The 18,265-nt window shown below is 40.5% G+C and overlaps 1 protein-coding gene and 1 long non-coding RNA gene across 5 annotated transcripts in view; both read left to right on the top strand.

Moving 5' to 3' along the window:
• Positions 1-18,265, top strand: part of DIP2C (disco interacting protein 2 homolog C) — a 319,660-nt gene that overhangs the window by 298,038 nt on the left and 3,357 nt on the right. For all 4 annotated transcript variants that reach the window (XM_061349614.1, XM_061349630.1, XM_061349622.1 and 1 more), the window contains 4 exons: positions 9,520-9,577; positions 10,107-10,181; positions 11,297-11,471; positions 13,267-13,390. In XM_061349614.1, the coding sequence (XP_061205598.1) occupies positions 9,520-9,577; positions 10,107-10,181; positions 11,297-11,471; positions 13,267-13,390 (432 nt within the window). The remainder of the gene's footprint in view (positions 1-9,519; positions 9,578-10,106; positions 10,182-11,296; positions 11,472-13,266; positions 13,391-18,265) is intronic.
• LOC133210426 (uncharacterized) lies at positions 15,160-17,792 on the top strand. The gene is made up of 2 exons (XR_009724937.1): positions 15,160-16,148; positions 16,719-17,792. It is a non-coding gene; the product is annotated as an uncharacterized LOC133210426 (long non-coding RNA).

The raw sequence follows: 18,265 nt of genomic DNA, 5'->3' as shown, positions 1-18,265 counted from the left end.
TGTCCCAATAAGTCTGAGCTGTAAGACTAAACTAGGGGGATGGGAGCCCTACAAAGCCATTTCTGTGCTTTCTAAGGCAAGCTTGCTAGCTCCTGAAGTATTTCCTCCCTTGAAACAAGTCTATTTCTTCTTTGATAAAGTAATCTTTAGGGGATCAGGATATTACGATTTTAGTAGAACAGGACAATAAGAGTTGGCTTTAAATGTGGTTTTGAAAGAGGATGTGGTGGTTTAGCATACTTTAGCTACAAATCAAGAAATTCCAGTTATATTTCCCTGGAGGGCTGAGGACAAAGAGAATACTCTCTTGTGTACCAAGTAAGGCAAAGACAAAGAGAAACAAAAAGCCGTAGCTTTCCAGGAAAGTAGATGTACTGCAGTTGTACATTTGTGTACAGCTGCAGTCAATGTTTGCAAGTGCCATTTGCATGAGATTTTTCAAACATGAGTAAAAGAACTAGATGGAAAATGGTTCCACTTTTGTTTGTTTTAACAAACCAGTTTTGAATTTCACAATAATATTCCAGGTTTAACACCAACATTTTTATTCCTGAAGGATGTCCTATGCTGTTAAAAAGAAAGGGATTCCCCATTTCCAAGTATACTGAGCTTCTTTGGTGTTACAGGTCCTTCTTTTTCAGTCATACTCTTTACAGGAGATGGGAATTGATCAAGCAAGCTGTCCAGTCACATTTCAGAGGAAGATTTATTGAAAATGTTTCTCTTTTTCCCTACAAGCCATACTTTTTCTCTCCCAGAGTTTACCATGAGTCTAGCCATTCAGTTACACAAATGTCTGAACAGAGCTTTCATTCTTCCATGGTCTTCACAGATAAAATGCATGATGTATTTGATTTTTGCAGATGTTGTATTCTGAGGCGTAATTTGCTTTGCTTCCTTCATTTTGGTATGTACTTCTAAGGGAGCACTGAGAAGAGATTCTTTAAAAATGCAAAGAGTGATCAGCGTAGAATACATTTACTGATTCAGTAGTGGAGGGAAAAGTGCTGCTTTCCCATAGTGCTATCATAGAATGCATGTCACAACAGAGAGATCCTTTGGAAAGGAAAATACTGAATACATAGAATAATAGAATCAACTAGGTTGGAAAAGACCTTTAAGTCATTAAGTCCAACCATTACCCCAGGACTGCCAAGACCACCACTAAACCATATCACTGAGGACCTCATCTACATGGGTTTTTTTAACACTTCCTGGGATGCTGGTTCCACCACTTCCCTGAGAAGCCTGTTCCAATGCCTGACTATCCTCTCTGTGAAGAAATTCTTCCTAATATCCAACCTAAAAATTGGATGTTCGTAGGAATTTTGGAGTGAGCCTTTGTAGCTTCTGCAGACCCAGCCACAGACTGAGGTATGCTAGGAGAGATGGAACTTCCTAAGTTGTTTTCCATCCCTCTTTTCTTTCCTCTGTTCTCTTGCCAACCTTTACTGGAGGGTTAGGGTTAGGGTTAGGCCTTTCTTGTCCCACATGCTGACAGTCCTTTGTGAGAAATAATTCAGTGGAGGGTGCTGTGCTGGTGTTTACTCCTGCAAAATGGGCTGTCACCTCTGGGACCCACTCAAGCTTTGCTAGCCTCAGGCTTTCATTTGGCTCTTACTGTCAGTGGAGTCTCTGGCTGTAGGAATACTGAATGGTTAGAATTGAGAAGGATAGCTGTGAAAAGCAGTAAAAGCATCCCATATTTATATAAGGATCCATCACTAACTTGGTTAGAGATGTAATATCCTCTTGAATGGCTCTCTTCAACAATTCTTAATACATTGCTTCAAGCCTCACATATCTTTCTTAATATTGCATATACTGAACGTGCCTGTTTGCAGAAGATGAAGTTATACGAAGAGACTTGTGAAGCTCAGCCAGGCTTTGCAATAGGTCTCCTGTGCTAAGGACAGTCCCTTTACAGTGCCTTCAGGTGTACAAGGTGCTGCCTGTGGCACCGCTGACCTTCAGAGTGGTAACCTGCAGCTCTGATTCAGCTGCGTATTTAAGTTTTCCATGCACATGAAACATCCTTGGCAGTTGTTAAGGAGAGGGAACTTTCTGCAAGCTCTTCCCCAAAAATGCAGGGTGAGTCAGCTGGTGGTGGGATTTTGGAAGGTTGTAGCAAGATAAGGGGGCAGGTGAAAGAGAACTGATTTCAAAAAATCCACCTTCATTTACATTGGGTGAATGTAGAATATGAATATTACATCGGGGAAGCGAAAATGATTTCCATAATTTGTTAACAACAGATAAGCTAACACAATTAGATGAGGATGTTTTCAGATCCCAAGTTTGTTGTAATGAAAGTTTTCGCCATGTATGGAGCCCCTTTCTCAATTAGAACTGGGAAGATAAAGGGAAAAACATCTTGTATTAAACAGAATCATTGGATCACAATCGTGGTTATGAGAAGTGCTGTAAAAACAATTAGCGATAAACACTGTGTCCTGAGAGGTTTGTGATCTAAATAAAAAGATAACAGCTGAGAGCAGCATTTTGCCTGGTTTTGCAAATATGCAAAAAAAAAAAAAGGCACACATAGAGGTGATGCTCTGCCTGATGGGGCACAGTAGGTGGGAGGTACAGACAGGAGGGAAACCAAATTCTCCAGAGTCCCAGTGCACTGTTTTCACTTGAAATAGCTGTGTACTGTGCTTTAGAAGTCTGCAAAGTTAATTTAAACAAATTTAATGTAGTTCACACATAGTGAAAGTTGAGCATTTTAAAGTACTCCAAGGTTGAAAACAGGCATAAACATGGCTTAGGTCTTTTGCATATTACCAGAGTCTTATGTGGTAAAATTGATGTTACTCTTTTAATCTCTGAAGCTTTGAATATTCCCTTCCTTGAACAAGAGTTCCTCTCTCATTTTGATCCTTTTGGAGCTCTCTTAAATTCTTTTGTTACCTTTTCTGCTTCTTTGTTCAGCCGTCTTTGGATGTTCTTTGCTTTTGACTTAAGGGAATTTGGGACATGAAGTGTAATTTAGGTTTATAGTTTAAAAAAGTCATTATATTAAAGGAAGTGATTTAGTGCTAATTCTTTAACTGAACTTGTGGATTATTGAATTAACAGGATTAAAATATGTCCTAGACATACAGAAGATTTAATGGTTGTTCATTTTGTTGACTGAAGTTTGCCTCAGTCCAGAAGTGCCTTTTTCATTCTCAATTGCATTTATCCATTATCTGAATTTGTCATGTGATGGGAGAAAAACTGCTCTGAGGACACCAGAGTGATGCAGGGTCTTCATTATCTAGATTTTCCCTTCAGCCTATGTGTTCAGCTATGCGGTTTTCCTGCTTTTCTGATTTGGTTATTTGAACTGAGTATATGATTTTGTAAGGCAGAGCTTGTGTTCTTTGATACGTGTTTCCATTTTGGTTAGAATGATCTCCTTAACTTGTAAGTTCTGGAATAGTTCATGTAGAAATATTTTATTATTTGAATAAAGAGAAGATGCACTGGAAGTCTTGAGTGTCAGAGTGCAGGACACTCTTTCCCCTACCTGTAGATCAGAACAGGCTGCATTAGCTCTTTCCCACCACCAGGCACCTTCTTAATGTTAGACAGCGATACCTATGTGAAAGATGTTGATGGTAGCAACGCCATTTGAGTCACAACTCTGAAATCACTGTGCTGTGGATATAGCTACACAAAAGCATGTGTGATCTCTGTCATTATATGCTTTACAATTAGGTTTTGGTTAAAATTTCTAATGGTTTAGGTGGTTGTCTTTTTTCACCAGAAAAAGACTGCTTTCTTGAAATCAAGAGAGTCAGTTTTGACCGATTTTTTTTCAGCTTAAGGAAAATTAAGGTGGGAGTTTCGAAGTGGTCAAAATACCCTACTTTAACTTTTGAATTTTTGATCATGATAGTGGTTAAAGCATTTTCATTTTGGAGAGTTATGTATCTGAGATTTCAAAACAAACCAACCAACCTGAAATGCTAGACATCAATAACCTTTTTTTCTGACCTGCAACATTATTTTCAGATTCCATTTACAGCTTCTTTCCATATTTCTCTTCCGTTTTCATGTTTCAGTTCCAGTTTAATATACAAAAATTTTCAGAACATCAGGTTTTTGTGGGATAAGAAAATATCCATTTTTCCCCCAGAGCTCAGCTTCTAACGTAAGATGGCAATCAGCAGGAAAACATAAGAAACCAAAAAGACCATAGGCTGTTTCTTTCTGACACAGAAAGGCTATAGACAAGGAGGGACCTTACATACAATGAGTTTTTGATACATATTAGGTTATATGTGTATCACATCCTGATTTACTCTAGTTTTGTCACTGAAGGTTTGCAAGAGTGGCAGCATCCCAAAACATACTGAAATCAGTGTGCAAATAGCTAGTATTTAAAAAAAAAAAAAACCCATACTAAAGCTGGACTTCCAGGCTGGCAAAGTGGCACGGTGTGAGAACAGACTGCTCAAGATGGGAGGAAGGGTTGGCAGGGTGGAAAGGAAAATAAGAGTTTGAGATGATGGAAGGTGCAGTGCTTCACTGCTGCCCAAGCCTGGATCACAGGAGCAGATGCTGTCACACTGGCAAGGAGGAGGGCAGTTGCCATGGCTCAGCATGTGAGAATGGCTATAAAGGAAAGAAAAATGTTCCAATATGTGGGTTTGGGCAAGTGTTAGGGTAAAAGGCAAACATTTTAGCTGAGTAATATTTAAAATGAAAGGAGACAGTGGGAAAAACTCCTTTGAATTGGATCTGGAGAGCTAGTTAGAAATAACAAGAGAAAGCTAAGAATGGCTTGTGCCAAGCATTGCAGAGCAAAAAGGTCCCTGAATATGAAATACGTTCAGCTGAGAAAGAAACTCTGAAGGGAAGTGGAAGAAGCCCCATCATTTGAAATACTATAACCGGAGTAGACAAAGCACTTGAAAGTGCACTGCAGGGAACAGTCTTTCTTTGGCAGGGAGCAAGGCTTGGATGACCTCATAGCTTCTTTCCATCTCTATTAGAATCACAGAATCCAAAGTCTCTCAAAGCAACAGCACAGCCAGCTTTGAAGGTTTGCCCAGTTTTGGCATCGTAACGTTGGTTACTACCACTCCACATGCTCGGGCCCCTGCAGATTCCCAAAGCAATAGTAAATAGCTCTGCTGACAAACTTTCGGATTAGTGTGAAATACTGGCACACTGTGGAATGTATTTTGGAGAAGTTTCATCACCAAATGGACCAAATCTGAAAAGGAGCATAAACAAGATTTGCAGTTTCATGTAAGATAGCTGGTCAGAAAGACACTGTTAGTGTATTTCAGTATCTCCTTTGCTGCAGTGATTGCAGTGCCCAGTTAGTTATACCTTGCTAGTTTCCATTCTGAAGTCAGATTTCAATCCTACTTTTCTATAGTGTTCAATTTAAAGGAGATGAAATCAGTCCAATGTATTAAATTGTAACAAGGAAAGAAGTTTAGCACATGCTGGTGTTGTAGATGCATTCCTTATTAAATCCCAGTAGCCAGACTTTGAAACATAGGCACCTTTCGCAAATGTACAGCTCCTGTTAAGAGATTTATTTAAGAAAGAAAGACTTAATTCCTAGGAACAAGTGAAAAAAAACCCTGAAAAGTTACACTCTCCTGTATTATACTACAGGGCTACAGATTCATTGTGTGTTGTCATTGCTTATAGCTTTATAACAGTGCAGTGGTTCTTAAACATCTGTCTCTTCCCTCCAGTGAGACTTTTTGGTGCGAGAGAAGCTCTGTGTCTGCCCTACATTGGGTCACTCGGATCTGTTTTCCCTCAGCTTGGCTGCAAACCACCAGAGGGTGAAAACGTAGCTTTCCCGCCCCAGGGCAGCATTTTTCTCCCATCCACTTGATTTTCAGGCTCTTTGCCCAGGCTGGCTCTACCGCCGTGATCTCCTCTGCCCTTCCCAGCAAGACTCAAAGGCAGCAGAATGCAGCGGGAAGGCTCTGTGCTCACTTGGTGTGACGCTGCTTTCACTCCCAACAGAAAGTGGCTGGAGCACTGCAAAGAAACAGAACTTGTCCTTTCAAGACCTCTGCTGTCTGGAAGCATGTTAGGATTATTTGGGTATGTGGAGAAGGTTTACCAACATTGTCCTAAGAAGGCTTTATTCTCAAAGGGTCAGAAGGGCCCTGTGCTCTGCCTTTTTGCCTTTCCTGCCAGACAGGCCTTGATAGTGATGCTGCTCACTTGAGAGGGAAGCAGAGTTTTCAATCATGGTTGTGTTTGTCAGTGGAAAAATGGAAATCTCTTGGGGAAGAGTGGGAATAATTGAATATATTTTATTCTGAGGCACAGTAAAACTCATTTTTAAAATTATTACCTAATGTCCATAATTTATTCACAGTACTAGTCCCAGTAGAGTTAGTAAGACTATTACGCACTTAAAATTAACTGTGCACATAGGAGTCGGAAACATCAGAATGTAATGTTTTACTTCACTTTTTGTAAATCTCTTTGTGGCACAATATCTTTTATTATGTCAGCGCTGTTAAGAGGTTTAACAGCATGTTCCCAAATGGGTTGTGAGCTTAGCAGAAACTTTCTAAAAAGGATCCCAAGCTCCTGAGCGCTAACAGCGCCCTCGCACAAAACCTCCATGGAAATGCTGTTTCTATGTTTAGTGCACTGCCATGATAAGTGGAGGAATGTGAGGCAGAAAGCACAGAGTGGGAGAGGTTTAACACAATTGGAAACTGAGAAATTGCACCTTCTGGATCACCATGTGCTAAAAAATCAGGCAAGGTTAAAGGAAATAGGTGGAGAAGGGAACTAGAAGAATCTGCTAGTGATAATAAAAAGCAGGTGGGAAGCACAGTTGCTGAAAGCAATGAGGAAAGAGACTTTCGGATTTATGAATGTTGATTTATTTCCAGTAGTCTCTTCATTGACTATTGAATATATAGCATTATTATATGTGATTTCTGCTAGGCCTGGAGTTCAGACACTTCACTGAGGTACGTCTTAATAACGGGATTGAGCAAAGGCCAGCAGTATCTCTGGGCAGCTGGACAGCTCTGACGTACACTTCTCCTGCCCCAGAGGTTTTTTACTACTAGTATCCAGATAGAATTCTTTTTAAACCAATCTCAAATTCAGATAAAGTACTTCCTGACCTTTGTTACACCATCACTCTTAGCAATGCTTATGGCTCAAGTTTTTCCAGTTGTCCCTTTCTAAAGATTTTCTCTATTTGACAAACACTGGTAAATAGTAAATAAAATCACTCTGTTAAAGGAGATACGAAATGGTTAGAATGATAATTCAGCTGTCTGCAAGTAGTTATCTAAAACTTGGAGATTTCAGTTGTTTGGAAGAACTCAAAAGCATTTTCTAGTTCTGTACTAACATGGGTTTTACAGAACAAAAATTTATATAAAAAGGCAGAATACAGGTATTATTAACAACTGCTTTTTGCCATATTTGATTTTGTTTCCATATGCAGTCATTTGTAAAGCCTTTGCTGCATACTCCTAAATACCTATGATTTGTCTTGCCATTTGAGCAGCAACTAAGTGTGGCTTATGTAGACATACCCCTTATAGACTCGCATTAATTTAGTCTTGCATGTACACCTTACAGTGAGGCTCCTGTGGCCTAGCTTTCTGCTGCCCTGTATCTGTGTCCCTAGTAGAACAGGTGGATGTTGTAGCTTCACTGCTTTTGCCATGAATCCAGTGGTAGCCCTACAGGTCTTCAGCTGGTGGGAGGCTCAACAGAAAATGTAGAAAACATGGGCCCATGTGCACCCCTGTAAGACAACAGGGGTTCAAGAAGGCAATACAGTGTAAAACAAGGACAGTATAACATCAAAGGTGGCACACACAGAAGTGGTTAATAAGTGCTTCAGGCTCTGTCTTGGGAGTTTTGTGGCAGTTGAACAAATGTTGGAAGGTGGTTCCTGTTATGTACCTTGCAGGAGAGCAGGTCAGGCTGTAGCTGCCTAATGGTGTCTGCACCAGGCAGTGCCCCTTGTGGGGCACTTTACATCATGTCCCTCTCTTGGAAAAGCAGTCTGAAATTGCTGGGTTATTTGGGTTGTATCTCTTCCTGTTAGTGCAAGGAAGTGATGTGCAATGCCTCAGGGCTTAGCCCTGCCCTGTTCATCAGTGCTGAGACACTTCCCAGAACCACAGATAAAACACTATTCTCTTTTCCTGCCTTGACCTCGACAGTGTCAGCTTTTATAGAAGACTTCTGGAGCAAAGAAATAGTAAAAAAAAAAAAAAAAAAAGCTACCTTTTTCCATCTTCTTTATGTTTAGGGGAACTTGCCAGAGCTTTGTTCTTCTCCAAAGGGACCTCTGGCTGAGGTCTCTGTGTCTCATCCCTCCTTTCCCAAATGGAGCACTGCGGTACTCTGTCTATAAAAAGACCTCAAAACAGTCCCAAAAAGATCGATTGTGACTGCTTCTAACAGAGTGCAGTTTATGATCAGTTTAACCAGATCCAGTTCTCCACCCATCTACTCCTAACTGTCTTCCTCTCTTCCAGTGTTTTACCTTTACCTTTTACGGGTTGGTTTTTAGGCAGCCTGTGATGGGGTTCTTTTCGAACCACAGAGCTGAGGGGAGGAAAGAGGTAAGAACAGCTCCTTTGCCAGAAGTCCGGATTTAGCTTGGTTAAGTGGATTATGGAAACTGTTGAGGAGTGGGAAGTTTAAGGTTTTCATGGGCTGTTAGGACTTCTAAGTTATCTCACTTAGGACACAGGAATGCCTAGATGCTAGCAAATTTTCTTCAGCAATTACTGTCTGAGATCATCACCTATTTTAGGTCTTTAAAGTGTCTCTCATTCTAATCTGCTGAGTACTTTCCTAAGGTTAAATGAGGGATTTCCTTCCAGACCATCGTACCACTGAAGGAGAGCTGCCATTTCTGTGCCTTTAGTGGGAAAATAGGTTATATAAGAAAGGAAGAGACTAGAAAGCCACAGTCAGAGAAAGGGTCTGACCTCAGCAGTAATAACATTTTTCATTAAATTATTTCTTTTTAATATTAAAATGTTTATCAAACACTGTCCATTGAAAATAATTAAATGATTGCAAATGCAGAGGCCAGGTTATGAGTTGTTCAATCTGATTTTGATTTTATCTGCTAGCTACTCTTGGAATGTGGTTGCTCACTCAGCTCACATGCTTTTGTGTCTGTGCCCTGGCATTTATGATGTTCCTGTGGGAAATTAATATTTTAGATCCCTCTTGTTGTGAGTAAATTTGTGCATGGAATTCCATTTACAAAAGTCTATCAAAAACAAATAGAAGGCACCAACTACATTTGAAGAATTTAATATTTAAGGAAATGTTCACACACATCTTTTTTTCATTATTTTCCCAGCTGTAAATCTTGATGAAGATTAAATATTGGGCTCGATTATGTTCTACAGGATATAAGCTTCATCTGTTCCAAAAATAACATTAATCTCTGCAATTATTAACCATTCCTTTTAGAAATAAATGTTAATGAAAAGCAAATAAACACAACCATGTATTCTGCATATTATCTTTACATGTATTTTACAGAGTTCGCTTAGTCGAAAGAGGATCTCCACATAGTTTGCCCCTCATGGAGTCAGGAAAAGTAAGTACCAAAAGAAGATTTGAATGTACCTTTTATGATAAATATTTTCAGTAAGTTTCCCTGATTTTCATCCATTTTTGCATGGATGTGTTGAAGAAGGCTTTATCAGCTGTGCAGATTGAAGACCTCCTTACCGTTGAGGTTACAGAATGATGGTGGTAATGGGTGCATTACTGCTCTCTCAGAAGTTGTACCTCCCTCTTGTATGCAAAAAGCATTTCTTTCTTTTATGCAAAAAGAAGGTGTTTCATCCTCTGCATCTCACTCTCGAAACAGCCAACAAATGTGCCACTAGTGAATGCTGTTTTATGGATGTAGACCTTCCTCCACTGAGAACTGGTCTGCGATTACCCATGCTGTACTCATAGGCTACTGATCATTTTTGTAAAGGGACTATCCCTGCTAGGTGGCATCACTGTGGGGCCAGGGTGAGTACACAGGACCAGCATATGGAGGTAGAAGAAAAGTCAGCATATGATTGCAAAAGCCACTACGTGCTTTCTTACTGCCTCATGTTTTCTATCAACAGATCCTCCCAGGAGTACGTATAATTATTGCTAATCCAGAAACAAAGGGACCTTTAGGAGATTCCCATCTTGGTGAGGTGAGTAATGAAAACTTAACCTTTGTATGCTCTGAACTGAATTGCAGAGATAAAGCTGATCGTGTATGCCAGTGGTTTCCTATAATATGTCTTACCAGATGCCTGGGTAAGAAAATTGTGAATTCTGCAGATCTTTACAGTATATAAAGTATGTAAGATTATATTTGTGTCATTAAGATTGTTAGTAACATACTTGATAAAAACTAATAATAGCTCAAGTTTGTTAAAAAAATTGAAATGAATCTGCATTTCTAACTGTATCTTCTACTTGTTGCTTCACTAATTCTGATGAAAACTTACATGATAAAATAAGTTTATTGATTAGTCTAATTTCAGCTAGATGGGTTTCTAGTGCTATTCTCTTTATACTCATTGTGCTTCAACACACTCAAGTACTCTCATTAGCTGAGTTGAGCAAGGCTGTATGTTTTTCCAATTTATTTTATGTTCCTAGAGAGAGAAAAAAACATGATTTTCAATGAGCAATTAAAGATCTAATTAACAAAATTGAGAATTTGCTTAGTCATAATTAAAACCATGATCTGGGAGATTCATCTGTAAGATTTTGTTACTATGAAATTACAAACATTTCCATGATGCCTTGAGTTAGGTGAAATGAATCCTTCTCCGTAGGTGAAGGTCCCTGGCCTCACCCATTAAAATAATCTTGTGTGTCTGGTGTTCGTAGAGGATTTACTTTCTGCTGGAGTAAATAAACTGAACCAGGAGGAGGGGACTGTGGAAAGAGCACGGTGGTCTATAGGCTCTTTTGAAAATTGCCATAACCAAGCAGACACCAGAGCTAGCAGAGCCATGCAAGGAACCCGTGCAGGTCTTTAGCTAACCTGAGGCCAGAGGGCTGCAAGGCAGGTGTCCTTGGAGTCATGAGTCCAGCATCCCTCTCCCCCAGGGACAGTTCTACCCTCTGACTTCAGCAAGGTTAGACTGAGGTCTCTGTGCCTGAAACTGGGTCAGTGACAGGTTCAGAAACAGTGTTAAAAGGCGTTAGTGTATTACCTAGCTATGACTAAAAATATTTGCATCTAGAATTTGCAATAATGCCTCTTTCTGAAAAGCTACTTTAATTAATACCAGTATCATTTCTTTGAACTTAGATATGGGTTCACAGCACTCACAATGCCAGTGGGTATTTTACCATCTATGGAGATGAGTCTTTGCAGTCAGATCATTTTAATTCAAGACTCAGTTTTGGAGACACACAGACTATTTGGGCTCGAACTGGCTATCTGGGATTCCTGAGGCGAACAGAACTCACAGATGCAAATGGAGGTAAGAGTTTTCTTATCATCTGTGCCTGTCCATATGATCTGGATTATTTTGAGGCTGACACTCTGTCTCTTGGCCTGCTCTACCCAATTTCACAATTTGTGAAACCCATAGGACTGCAAAAAAGCCTTAGTTAAAGTAATCAGAAACTAAAAAAGAGGGCAAGATAAACTAAAAAAGAGGGCAAGATTTCCCTGCTGAAACAGTTGCTTTTCCTTTGCTGTACCTCAGGTGCTATAAATCCCCTCTACCACTGGCTTTTTGGCACTGTTAGCGTGCCAAGTGCTTTAGCTTTAAAAATATGAAATGCAGCTTAAAATGCCATCATTTGCTCTTGAAGTCCTACCTGGAGGAACACATTTGTGCGGATAGGGAAAGCTGTGTTGTGAGTGGGAGCCCTGTCCCTCCTGTGACAGCGACTTTCTTTGATAATTCCTCTGTTACAAACTTACTTACAGAAGCTGTCCGTTTCTCAGATTTCCCTGTCCTGAAACCTGTGGGGATAATTACTGAAATGTAATGCGAACAGTAGCCTGCAGGAGAAGCTATGGGGTTTTGGGGTTTCTGTTGGGAAGGTACAGGGTCTCCTTGTTTTTATGACATTCCTTATCTTGTCTACACATGTAAGCAAACCAGCACCACCAGGCACACAAAACTGCTTGGGATTATGTTACTTCCCTGTGATTTTTGCAGAGCACAGTGCCATGAATGGTGGCAGTCGAGGTTTTTCGCAAAATGTGGTTTCTAGCAACATCGGGAGTACCTCTGTGAGTGATCCCAGGGCCCAGTATCCATGCAATTAGAATAGCAGCTACTCAGCCAAAGAGTGAATTCATCAAATCTGAAAGCTTTTCAGTAATCACTGTGGATTACGACTGCTGCCCATGTCCTTCTGTTAGCATCTTCATGAAGAGATTTGCTTTTGGTTGCGCAGGCTTTTTTCATTTCATAATGATAGCCCAGCCTTGAGAAAATTCAGGATTCTCTGAGGATATTGCAACTTAAGCATTGAAATGGCTTACATCTTCTCTGGGCAAAGAGATGCTAAGCCTCTGTTCTCACAGCTTCAGCTTCCAGTGCAAAAAGCCCTCTGCCTTTTATTACTGGTAGAGGTTATACTGCCATTACATTACCAGGGTGTAACTATCTAAGTTAATGTAAAAAAAGACAGCTATCTGCTTTTAAGTCTATTAGTGAATATTATTTCTTTATGGATAGCATGCCGTCATTTATTATCAGCCTAATATATATTTTTAAGTGTAATTTCAGCTTCTTTTATTTCTTGAGTCAATAAAAAATGAGGTTTTTGCTATCAGAGTCCATATTCCTAATTTACCAATAAACACTTTTGCAATACAACTTTAGCATCAGTACCATCTCAAAGCTACTGGAAGAGTATCATCCCTACTGTTAGGGTTCAATCCATCCTTTCTCTTTCAAAAGAAAGAGAAAGAAGCAAGGAGACTATTGTCTAATTGGGGCGCCTTAAAACAGAATGAGTCTGTTCTGCATCCACGTGGGAGAAAAACAGGAATTCATGCCAGTCTTTGGATAAAGACTTCCACCTTTCTCTTCTTCAAGTGGGAACAGTGTTTCTGCCTTCCTTTCTTCTGCTTTCTGCTCTGCATTGCACTTCAGTAATGGAAAATTCTCATTAGTCTGGAAATCATTTGGGGTTTCAAAAATTTGAGGATAACTTACCCATGTTATACGTGCTTTACTTATTTATTAATGTGAGCATTTGTATCATTTAATGTGCTGGAGAATAGAATCTATTTTTTTTTTTCCTTTCAACCAGAACGCCATGATGCACTTTATGTTGTGGGTGCATTAGATGAAGCCATGGAGTTACGAGGGATGAGATACCATCCAATCGATATTGAAACCTCTGTAATTAGAGCACACAAGAGCATCACAGAATGGTAAGGATTATGTAACACCAGGGCCCTTATATCTATAATGTCGGGGGGGGTTTCTTGGATATTGCAATTGAGCCAGGAAATGGCCTGTCAGGATGGTCACAGGATTTATAACCCCACTGTAAATATGTCCTAAGGATTAAACTTTTCACAAACAGTTTTAACGGGAAAGGACTGTTTTCTGGTAAGATCATTCAAGATATTTCTGGGGTTTTGTGTGTGGTTTTAAGTACAAGTGAAGGATTAGACTTGCAATTTGAGAGACCCAAACAGCTCAGGTAGGCCAGTAGCTATTTCTTGGAGTTTGAGTTTTATATTCTTACCAGGGGAAGCAAACTGGTGGGAGTTCAAGCTTTAGGAGTGCTGTTATTAAAAAGAGTAATAAGCAAGCAAACATTTCAGATAAATGAACACACTGATAAACTTCATTAGTGAACACACTGTTACTTTTGAATTGGTTATTAATCAATCAAGCTGTGATCAAGTCAAGGTCACAATGGAAATAGAAGCAGTAAATCAATGAGTTAGTAATGGTGTTGTCTTAATCAATGTATCACATCATCAAATGCACACAGCAGGTAATCATTTCCTGTGGCCGACATGAGAACAAATTGCTTTTCATTATTTTTGCATCAGAAGACTGAGTCAGGTGGTTGGTTTGTTTTGATATAACCTCAGCTCAGCTCTTTTTCTTTCAACTAAAATGAACCTGTTGCAACAGCCAGGGCAATTTAGCAAGTATAAGACGTGACTCTCCATTTCTCTTTTCAATCCTGGTTGCAAAGGTGTGGCCTGGAGCACTCCTTAATAATGAAGAATGAAGCACAGCAACTGGATTGGTTTATTTAGTCTGAGCACCTTGCTTTTTTTCTTAAATATCTGTTAAAATTAAGGCAGTTAATTGCTTTGCTGACTGTAACTGAGGCTTTGCCTCATTGCCTCCTCCCTCAAGTCATCATCACTGCTAGTATGGCCTTGTTCCAGCCAGCCATTACACAGGGTGGTGGATTCTGTGTCTTCATATGGACCAGTGTGAACGCTTCGAGGATGCCATGACATTTTCCTTGAAGATGTGTCACATCTCTTATCAGCAGTGGATAGAAAATTTTCTGATCAAGTTACGGCAGTGTTCAAGGCCAGGCTGGTTGGGGCTTTGACCAACCTGGTCTACTGCAAGTTGTCCCTGCCCATTGCAAGGGGGTTGGAACTGGATGATCTTAAAGGTCCCTTCCAACCCAAACCATTCTATTATTTAGGGCAGCTCTATTATAAGATGGCCACAAATTCATAAATTGACGTGTTCAGCACTACCTGTTTGTCAGAGATTTGTGTGGCCTCAAAGTGAGCTCATGGGACACCACTTACTAGACCAGGTTGCTCAAAGCACTGTCTAACCTGGCCTTGAACCCTGCCAGAGGTGGGGCATCTACAGCTTCCTTGGGCAGGTTGTTCCAGTGTCTCACCACTCTCAGAGTGAAGAATTTTTACCTTATATCTAACATAAATCTCCCATGTTTAAGTTTGAACTCTCCCCTCTTTAATAGCCAGTTAAATCTTTATATATACTTTGTATATGCTTTTCTTTGGATGGGTGCATGAGCCTCCATTCTTCTTGTTGGCTGCTGTCGTTTTGGTTACAATGGCCAATGAAGGATTTAACTGTATCAATACCTATCACAAACACTGAGTACTAGGTATGTCCAGTCTGTAGACAGTAAAAATAGCCCCAGCTTTAAGAAACACATGCCTTTTTTGTAGCAATCAATAGTACTGAGTTGTTGACTAACATGTGATCCTGCTGTGCAACTTCTGTCATTGAGGATCAGATCTAAAAGGCCATTTAGAATTATTCTTGTCTCTTAAGAAATTTTAGCACAAAATCATCAGCCTCTAACTCTGGACCTCCTGTGTCTCTGCATAACAAGCAAAAGAGTGGCACCATCTGGTTTTATTGTGAGGTATAACTATGCCAGGCATTTTTTACAGTGCTTGTAATATTGCAGAGTACCTTTAGAAATAACGTACGTGTATGTGTTTTAATTAAAGCATGTTGTTGACTCATTTGAACTTCAAACCCTTGAAAGAGGAGCAGAACATAGTTTCCCGGGATTTGCTAAGAAGTGGTTTTCTCTCTCTGCATAATGACACATTGGTAAAGCTACAGAAGGTATTTGGAGAAGAAAACCATTATGAGCCTCTGTTTCTGGAGGTGTTTAAGGAATTTTCTTGCTTTTCTCGAAGTATTTGGTGGGATGGAAGTAGTAGGAGGGACCATTATAGTCTCAGTGCACTGGCTGTGTTGCAGCTGTTGGGTGTGACTCCATAGTTTCCTGAGAAAGTGCAGCCTTCCTGGGTCCCTAGCTTTTTGGTTTGGGTTTTTCTTACTCATCTGGGCTGCAGAGTTAATGTATTCATGTGTGATACATGCTGCCCAATTTATCCTAATCTCAACCGGTGAGAACATAAATCACAGTATTTCTTTTTACTTGCAGTGGTCACCAGTGAGTTAGTGTCATGATATATGAAATGAGTTTTACATTAATTTGAAATCTTCTTAGGAATGTCAGTGGCTCTAGGGCTTAATAGAAGCTTCATGAAGGTTTGGGGAACCAGTCCTGGGAACTCAGGAAAAACTAACTTCTCCTAAGCTTGGGGAGCTGCTCCCAAATCTTGCCATTAGTTGCTTTCCCGTGTAACAAGGTAACAGTAGGTGTAAGGCACGGTTTCAATGCGAACTTATTTTTTAATAAAACCTCCCCAGGTGTCGTGGTTTAACCCCAGCCAGACAGCTTTTCACTCACTCCCCCCCCTTCCTGCCCTCCCCCTATTCCCAGAGGGACAGAGAGGAGAATCATAAAGAACACAACTCCCACGGGTTGAGATAAGAACAGTTTAGTAACTAAGGTATAACACAAATCACAACTGCTACCACTAATAATAATAATGATGAAGGAAATAACAAGGGAAGAGAATACAACACCTCATCACCAGGCGACCAATAACTCGCTCCCCCTAGCCTGACCAAGCACCAACCGATACCTCCTCCAACCCTGCAGTCCACTTAGCCCTTCCGGGTAACTCCCAGTTACATCCTGGGCATGATGTGCTGTGGTATGGAATACCTCTTTGGTCAGTTTGGGTCAGGTGTCCTGTCTCTGCTTCCTTCCAGCTTCCCTTCCTCCGTGGCAGAGCATGAGGCTCACAAAATCCTTGGCCAAACCAAAACATTATTGTTTTCAGCTCTGTTCCCAGCCCAAAAGTTGAAACACAGCACTGCACCAGCTACCAAGAAAGAGAAAAATGACTGCTACTGCTAAACCCAGGACACCAGGCTTTTTGGTTACAACATATATAATACTAATTTAGATGTGCATGCAGCAACCCATAAAAATTCTAGGACCACTCTGGAGATGGTGACCTGCGCAGACCAGTTAACATTAATGTTCACTTTGTTGATGTTCAACATCAATCAAAATTTTCTAGAATGCCTGTGAAAACATAGCTCCAAATTAAAATCCATTTTGTAGCAGTACCAAGTCAAAAGGAGCCTGCAGAGCTTTGCTTTTTGGCTGCCCATTAGTTTTCCAGATCGATAAGCATGTAAGAATTCAATCAAATAGTACTTTGGCAGGATCTGAGAATGATTTCTTTTTTATTAACACTAGGTACTTTTCTCCTAAAATCCATTCTATTAAACATCAACATAGAGCACATTTTCATAGCTAACTTTTGGGCAAAGTAAGATATGTTACCAGAGTACAAGGTTTTTCAGAACTGTCTTGGTAGACTGAAACAGCGTACTTCTGTCTCAATCAAGTGTTGACCTTAGGGTAAGGAGCTCTTCTTGAATTTGGCTTATATACATAATATATTCTAACTTTCAGGTGCTTACACTCAAGACAGTTCTGGGAAATTATCCCCTGATTTTATAAGGTAAAGCAGGGTAAAGTACAGGGCTTGATGTATGAGGTACATGTGTAGAATATCACTGTTTATGCTATGGAATAAGTTAGAAGAAGAAATAAGCATCACTTGTACAAGGAAGAATGAGATTGCCCTTTGTGGAGCCTCAGTCCTGCTGACCTGTGAGACCTCACGGGCTTTGGAGATGTATGTAAGTGGGGAAGAGGATGGAGGGAAGCATACACCAACTTTCATACCATCCCAGCCTCCATAATTGGAAAGATAAATGCATTTTTCCTTAGCCAGAAAAGATGCCCAGTAGCAGAAACCAGAATTTACCTGCTTCAGCTCAAGGGCTTAACCAAAATTTTGGACTCTTACACAGGTGTTTTTAGTAAAGAGAGACACAGGTGACAGTAGTGTTCCCTTGACGATCTCACCTGTTAATAAGGGATGTAAAAACTACTGGCCCCTTAAACCCAGCAGAAATAAAACACAGATGGAGACACCGCTTATTTCTGCATAAACCAACTGGTCCAGAAGAGTCACAGCTCTTCTGTGCTGAGTTCTGACCTGCCTGGCCAGCAGCCAGCCCAGTCCAGAAGGCATGTACTGAGGAAGCCCCCTCTCCAGCCAGCTGGGGACCTCCATGCAGCCTGCAGTATGCTACATAAATGTTCCCAGGGCTCCACACCCCTTTGCTAGGCAGAGTTTATCCCAAAGGTCTTTCAGCTTGGGCTGTGTTCCTGCTGTTTCTTTTGGTAACCTCCTCTTTTAATCTCCTTTGCTCTTCTGGGCTGCTCTTCAAAAAAACCCCAGAGAAGACACCTCCCTGCACACATCACTCATGCATGCCTCCATAGGCACAGCAGTGCTGTGACAGTTCTCTGGCTTCAGAGGGAACAGCGTGTTGTCTTAACTACCTCCCAACATGACAGGCAAGGATTAGACTCGAGTTTGTGTGAAGTTTAGCCT

The sequence above is a fragment of the Neopsephotus bourkii genome, unplaced genomic scaffold (genome assembly GCF_033783945.1).
Source record: "Neopsephotus bourkii isolate Nb327-2 ecotype Australia unplaced genomic scaffold, CSIRO-AGI_Nbou_v1 NB_53, whole genome shotgun sequence".
NCBI classification, from domain to species: domain Eukaryota; kingdom Metazoa; phylum Chordata; class Aves; order Psittaciformes; family Psittacidae; genus Neopsephotus; species Neopsephotus bourkii.
This window is presented reverse-complemented; position numbering and strand designations above follow the sequence as displayed.